Source organism: Pipistrellus hanaki (genome assembly GCF_964339955.1).
Source record: "Pipistrellus hanaki genome assembly, chromosome: 1".
NCBI lineage: Eukaryota > Metazoa > Chordata > Mammalia > Chiroptera > Vespertilionidae > Pipistrellus > Pipistrellus hanaki.
The window spans coordinates 79,725,338-79,732,922 of NC_140503.1; the positions used below are offsets into that span (position 1 = coordinate 79,725,338).

The window sequence follows — 7,585 nt, forward strand, 5'->3', positions numbered from 1 at the left end:
CGCGGCTCCGCCCGCGCCAGCTGCCGGCGGGTGTAAGAGGGAGGCCGAGCTCACAGCTCAGCTGCCACCGTCTCCGCCGCTGATCTCACTCCCAGGCCGAGCCCCTCCGTGCCCGCCGCTCCCAGCTCCGTGCCCGCAGCTCCGCCAAGATGCTGTGCGGCGGCGCCTCCGCCGCCAAGCCCGCCACGGCCGAGATCCAGGCCATCGCCGACAAGGTGAAGCCCCAGCTGGAGGAGAAGGCAAACAAGAAGTACCCCACGTTCAAGGCCACGGAATACAAGAGCCAGCTGGTCGCGGGGACTAACTACTTCATCAAGGTTCAAGTTGAAGATGATGACTTCGTGCACATCCGCGTGTTTCAGAGTCTCCCTCATGAAAACAAGGCCTTGGCCTTGCACGACTATCAGACCAACAAGACCAAGCAGGACGAGCTGACCTACTTCTAGTTCTGGATCTTGAACTGAACCTTTGCCACGATGTCTTCTGCCACGTGGTCGCGGGCCGGGGTCCTAAATGAGCGTCGTCTCTGTGCGTCAATATGGCTTTAATAGCGTGATTTTCCTCCCAAACAATGATCTTAACGGAATTGCTTTCCGAGAGGGCTTAGGTGATTTCTAACTAAATACATTTTTAAGTTTTTGCAAAAAATAAAAATAAATAAAATAAAATTAAAATTAAAATAAACACCAAAGTGTTCCCCCATTTATGCCGGCTCTGTGTCTTTGTGTGTGGTTTAAATTCTTTTGTAAAAAAAATAATTTTTTTTCGTGATATCTTATTGCAAAACATATTTTAAATACAGAAAATGTGAAAGAGTAGCATATACCATATACTCACTATCCACAGTCTACACTCACATTTTACTTCTGCGCCCTTCTGACGCGCCTCCATCATTCTCAGAGCACTCTTACTTTCTGGCCCAGGCTCACCCTGCCCAGCCCTGGATGCAGCCATTTATCCAGGAGCCTTGAACATTTATGAATAGACAAAACCAGCCCAGTCACACAAATATGGCTAAGTTCCACCTGCTTTGCAAGACCCACCTGACCTGGGTCATCTCCTGTTTGTGCCCCTGGCAAAACTTCCCAAGCTTGATATGAGACATCTGGCCCCACCTCACCTCCCATCCAAGAAAGTCTGACACTCAGTTTTCCGAAAAGAAGGCATTTAAGGAAAATCAGTCTCTTATCCTTAAATGTTGTCTTCCTGAGGGCACATGCCTGAGATTCCCCATCTTATATTCTCTGGTCCTATTTCAGATTGAAATTCTTTCACAGTGCAGATGGGGGAACGTTAGAGGGGGGAGTGATTCTAGAACGCCCTATCTCCTCCTCTTACAGCCTGAATCAATGGAGGAATTGGGGCAAACAGCCTTGGTTCCAAGTCAAGTGCATGTTTCCAGTATACTCAATCTTTTTAAAGTAATTTTAAAAAATTTTATTTTAAAACAGTCTTGCCCTAGCTGGTTTGGCTCAGTGGATAGAGCGTTGGCCTGGGGACTGAAGGGTCCCAGGAACGATTCCAGTCAAGGGCATGACCTTGGTTGCGGGCACATCCCCAATGGAAGGTGTGCAGGAGGTAGCTGTTCGATGCTTCTCTCTCATTGATGTTTCTAAGTCTCTATCCCTCTCCCTTCCTCTCTGTAAAAAATCAATAAAAATATATTTTTAAAAATAATAAAACAGTTCCAAGCTTACAAAAATGTTGCAAGTATAGTACAAAGAACATTTCCCCCCCCCCCAGAACTATTTGAGATTTAAGTTGCTGACACAATGTCACATTGTTACTAAGTACTTTAGCATGTGTCCTAATAATAAGTACCCTATACTACATAATCACACTATAACTAGTAAAATCAAAACATTTATGTGATAGGTTTTGACAATCGTCCCAATAATATTCTTTTTGGTGAAAGGATTCACTCCAGCAGCAAACGTTAAATTTACTTGTCATGCAATTGGAGTTGCCTTCACGATGGAGCACTTCCTCAGTCTTTCCTTGACTTTTATAATCTTGACACTTTTGAAGATTCCCCAGCCGATTATTTTATAGAATGGCTTTCACTTTGCATTTGTCTGATGTTACTCATGATTAGATTCAGGGTAGGGATCTTTGACAGGAAGTGATGCCGTGTTCTCACTGCATTCTATCCGGTGCCATATTATTGGAATTTGTCTCATTATTGATGCTTATTTTAATAAGGTGGTGTCAGACTTCACTGTAAAGTTACTTTTCCCACTTGGTCATTAGTATGTATTTTGTGAGGGACATCCTTTGAAACTAGCTAAGTCTTTTTTTTGTTTCTCATCTAACTTTTAATTTATATCAGTATGAATTCATTTTCCTACTTAATGTAAGGTGACCAGACGTCCCGCTTTTGGCGGGACAGTCACGATTTTTAACAATTTGTCCCGCATCCCGCGGCGTTTTATTATAAAATCGGGACTTTTTTTAAAGCGCCGCGGGACAGATTGTTAGAAATCGGGACTGTCCCGCCAAAAGCGGGACGTCTGGTCACCTTAACTTAATGGATTATAATCTGTTTATATCATTATTTATTTAATTATCTAGTTATTTTAATCCTCACCTAAGGATATGTTTTTCTTACCTTTTGGTATATGGTACAATGTTCCAACCAACTGAACCACCAGGCCAAGGCTATCATTATTTTGATGTTCAAATTGTCCCAAGTTTGGTCAAAGAGAGCCCCATTTATGCTGGCTTCTGTGTCTTGTTTTAAATCCTTTCATAAAAAATTTGTTCACAGCTTTTTATTGTAAAACATTTTTAAAATACAGAAAATTTGGAATAGTTGTATATATCATATACTCACCATCCATATTCTTCATTAACATTTTACTAGTCCGTGCCTTTTCGACACCCTCCATCACTCTTTGAGCCATCTCTTACTTTCTGGCTCAATAAGACGCTCCAGGTTCATCTTGCCCAGCCCTGGATACAGCCATTCATCCGGGAGCCCTGGTTCCTGTCAGTGAAGAAAGGTATTTAGAAACAATAGGTGAGCTCACTGTTATTGGGGGATCACTGCTTAGGCTGTGTTAGTAGGTGCAGCTATGGAAAAGTGTACATTCACATACAGTGCATCTATATACGTATGCTCACACATTTAAAGCTATATATCTTTATTGAATAATATATATTAAAAAACTATATGTTCACAATAATACCTCCAATGCAGCATCACAGTTTGTTATAGTTTTTTTTTTTTTTCCTTCCATATTTATAATCCTTCCCTCTTACAGAGAGAAACCTGGATCCTATTGTTCTTGGGTGTTTACTTGTGGAACACCTTCCCTATATTTAAGCCATCACCACAGCTGCCATCCCTACCTTTGAAGGATGCTGCTCTTACCCCAGCAAGATCTTAAAAATCCAAAATTACACCATAAGTCCTCTTTCTCTTTCCTTACTTACCCCTGCTCTCAAACCTGTGCCCATGCCCAGCCTGTGCCCTCCCCACCCTATTCAGACTCCGTCCTTGCCAAGCATCCCTCCTGACCGCACTTGCTACATACAAGTGAGTGTGTGTGTGTGTGTGTGTGTGTGTGTGTGTGTGTGCGTGAGCACAGGCGCACTTGTAGGGTACTATAAAGTACCCTGAGAAAGGAACAAAAGCATTATAAACCCTGAGGGAGACAGCAATTACTATGACTCCCAGCTGGGAGGCTCATGAAGGATTTACAGAAAGAGTTAATACTTAAAATGAGCTTTGAAGGATGAATAAGAATGGATGAGTGGATACACTCCACTAGATATTGAGAAACTTTGGAAAATAATTTGAGCAGATCCGAACTAGAGAAAGGACTTCATTTAGACTGTGTATGTCCAATAATAGCACTAGAATTTTAGGGCTGGAAGGAATATTATGTATCATTGAGTTCAACCACTAGTTTTACAGAGGATTCAAAGATGGCTCTAAAGTTTGAGCCTAAATGACTAAGAAGTAAATTAGAAGGAGGAGTCAGTTTGGAGGAGGATATAATAAGTTTAATTGTAAGCATGTGACATTTGAGGTGATGGTAGAGCCTCTAAGGAGAAAGGGGGGACTACAACTTAGAAGTAGGGTCAAGATTCAGAACTAGAGATCTAGATTCAGAACTTTTCCAGTGTGCGCTGACAGGTGATACAATGAAAGAGAAAAAATAAAGAGAAAACAACAAGGACTCTGAAAAACAACCAGTCTAGTCTTAACCAAATGGACATGCATTTCATCTTTCAATTACTATTATACTTTGCTCAATCTCAAATTGAGATTTTGAGTCAGAATAAAGAGGAAGCTGTATTATAATTAGTGGGAAAAGGACAGCTTTGGAATTTGGTGATTTGTGTTCAAATCCTAATTCTGGAAAGGAACCAGGACCAAGGTGGGTCTGTCCTGGTGTGGCCTGAAATGTGTGCTTCTTCACTTCGTGCAGGAAAGATTTCACGACACCCATCCAGGTAATAATTAAAGCTAGGGACAGCGAAACAAAGGGAAGGTTTAAGATAGAAGAGGCAAGATCATGGCAACAGGAGAAAGCTTAGACTGGGCTGCCTAGACTCAGAAAAGGAGGTCACAGTAACTAAGTGAGCCAGGCTGGGCTGTGTGGACTCAGAAAAGGAAGTTACAGTGGCAAAAGGAGGGCCCTTGGAGACAGGTTCAAGGGGCTAGCTCCTGACAAGCAGCTTCTGCCCGCTGCTCCCCTGGTTTCAAGTCTCCTGGGAGCCATCAGAGCTTAGGAAAAAGAAAGCAAAAGTACACACCTGAGAAAGGGTGAAGGGGGGTGGGGGGATGTTGGGGAGCACCGGGGTCCTTAAGGGAGAGCTACGTTGGGTCCTTTATCTTAAGGGATTTTTATCTGATTTCTGAAGGCCAGAGTTATAGGGGAGATCTCAGGGGAGGATATAAATAGAATATTCAACAGCTTTCTAGGTATGTCCTTTAATATGCTGATACATCAAAATGATCCTATGAGGGAGTTTGGGATCATTCTCTGGCCAGCTTCATTGCTTCACCTTTACCTGGGATTTGTCTGGCTCTAATGGCAGACAAAATTTCCCCCAACTTCATCCCTTCTGGGATTTGGCTGGTACTAATGGCACTAACTGGATCTCTGTTATCCATTCCCTGACTAGGATGATTTAAAGCATTCACTCTCTGGTTGGGGAGTGTCCTTGTTCTGTGCCTGAGTGTCCTTGTTCAGGGAAAATAAGTTCTTGTGATTTAGTAGCAGGTTGTTAGTTGCTTGACCTTATTTAACTATTTGTTTCAGTTTCCCTCACTCCACTTGTCAAGTAATTTCCTAGCTTCTTACTATCCTGCCTCAATTCTACCACTTAATAGGCACAACATAGGAAGAACTACTTTATATCTCAATTTCCTAACGTTAAAGTTAAAATAGTATCTTCCTCTCTAATGAGATGTGCTAAAGATCCCAGATACAGTAGGAACAACAAGCATGTTGCCCATTATCAAATGATAGCTGGCAGTATTAAGCACTTATCTTCCCTTTCTACTATCTACTTTACCCTATCTTGTCAACTATGTTGGTGTCACTATTTGGCACACAAAAGGCACTCATCAAGTATTTATTGAAGGAATGAAGAGTTTTATATACTTTCTATTTATTTTATTCTCATCATGATAATGTATTTTACTGCATCTTCCTGGATTTCTACAAAGAAATAATTTCCCTACCAATAAATGAAGCATTCTAAGAAGTAGAACTGTTAGTATTTAGTGGTATATGTAAAACTGTCAAGTGTATCACGAGTTACCCCTTTGGCTATGCGATATCCTCCTTTAATTTATTGCTCAAATACATCTGACACAATGATTCCGGGTTCCAACCAGTATACATTTGGGAAACTGAAAATAATAGATTACCTTTGACATTGCTTCTACCCCTGAGATTATACAATTCCGTGATGCAATATTACTCAGGTGGCTCAGCTGGTTGGAGCACAGCCTATGCACCAAAAGGCTGTGGGTTCAATTATTGGTCGGGGCACATACCTAGGTTGTGGGTTCCATCTCCAGACAGGGTGCATTTGAGAGGCAATTGATCAATGTTTCTCTCTCTCTCTTTCTCTCCTCCTCCTACCTTCCTCTTTCTCTCTAAAAATCAATAAACATATCCTTGGGTGAGGATAAAAAAAAAATAGGCATGCTCAAATACATTTGAGAAAGATTATATGGCTGTATTTTACAGCCATGTCTTGGAGAGTCATTTTTTATATTACTAGGTTCCATTTTTTTTGGAAACATGCCACGTTTCCAAAGCTTATTTGGCAATGGAAGATAACATATGTTTAAAAAGGAATCCATACTAATGTCTTTTAGAACTGGAGTTCTGGGAGCAGACTTTGGGAGATGCGGCTCTGTAAGTCTGTCATTTAGTGACTCACTCCAGCCATGTCAGGTTGATCAATGTGGATAAAGTCATCGAGGAGACGAGAGTACATGTGGCAAGCTCATGTCATAAAACTCAAGGGCTGGGCACAGCTGCCACTCTGTCAATTTCACTGACCTCAAGTCTGAAACGACACCGATGGTCCATGGCAGCCAAAGATCTGCTGGTCCTTGGGATACAGCTTTCTACTTTTTGGTCTATCAGGCTTTATTTGTCAATGTACTACTGAGCTTGCTGTGATCTGTAACAGATGTTAGCACTAATTTCCAAAACTGAACTTCTGGCCATGGGTGGAATTTTCTTCAGTAGGAAAACCACCATCACAAATATTCAGCCAAGAAATACTTACACCCTTTTAGTGACACAGTGCTGGGATTTCTGCCAAGGCCGAATTCCTTGGCTTAGGAACCACTTGAATGTTACTTTCAGATCACTCCCTCACTTTGGTGAAGGTGTCTGGAACGCCGGCCCAGTGCGGTGCCTCTGAGACGCAGCGCCATGCCCCCAAGTGGCGTCTGGACCCTCCTGCTGTGCCCTTCAGGCCTGTGTGGTGAGTACGGTGGTTATTGGGGAAAGGAGGTAGTTTCTCTAAGGTATAAAGAAAAATACCAAACACTTCATCAAATGTAGTCAATTGATGGTAGTTTATAACCTTTTCGAAAGAGTGCAATGAACTATGTTATTAATAAAAATGAAGAATTTTAAGATACAAAAGAAATTGGTCTAGATAGAGGCTGTTATTATGTCTAGAATAATTGCGTTGATATTTAAAAATTCTTGCCGAAGCCGGTTTGGCTCAGTGGTAGAGCGTCGGTCTGCGGACTGAAAGATCCCAGGTTCGATTCCGGTCAAGGGCATGTACTTTGGTTGCGGGCAGCTGGTCGATGTTTCTCTCTCATTGACGTTTCTGGCTCTCTATCTCTCTCCCTTCCTCTCTGTAAAAAAATCAATAAAATATATTTTAAAAAAGGTTCTTGTGAGGGTGCTTTAGCAAGAAATAATCTTTAATTTTCATATCAATTTCTTTATTTAATGCTCCAAAATGTTTAAAATACATTTACCTTATAACTAAGTTAATTATGCCATCTACAATCTTAATTAGTGATTCATTGGTGGGGGGGTTCTATCAGTAAAGCAAAAATATTGTCTGTTATCACAAATAATTAGTATTT

The 7,585-nt window shown here is 41.5% G+C and overlaps 1 protein-coding gene across 1 annotated transcript; it reads left to right on the top strand.

The window, feature by feature from the left end:
* On the top strand, positions 1-668 carry LOC311631400 (cystatin-B-like). The gene has a single exon (XM_084901485.1). The coding sequence runs from the start codon at positions 150-152 to the stop codon at positions 444-446; it is 297 nt and encodes a 98-aa protein (XP_084757611.1). The 5' UTR covers positions 1-149; the 3' UTR covers positions 447-668.
* The last annotated feature ends 6,917 nt before the right edge of the window (positions 669-7,585 follow it).

Bases quoted from the DNA above. Each gene is read 5' to 3' on its own strand.
- LOC311631400 (XM_084901485.1), top strand. From the start codon at position 150: ATGCTGTGCGGCGGCGCCTCCGCCGCCAAGCCCGCCACGGCCGAGATC.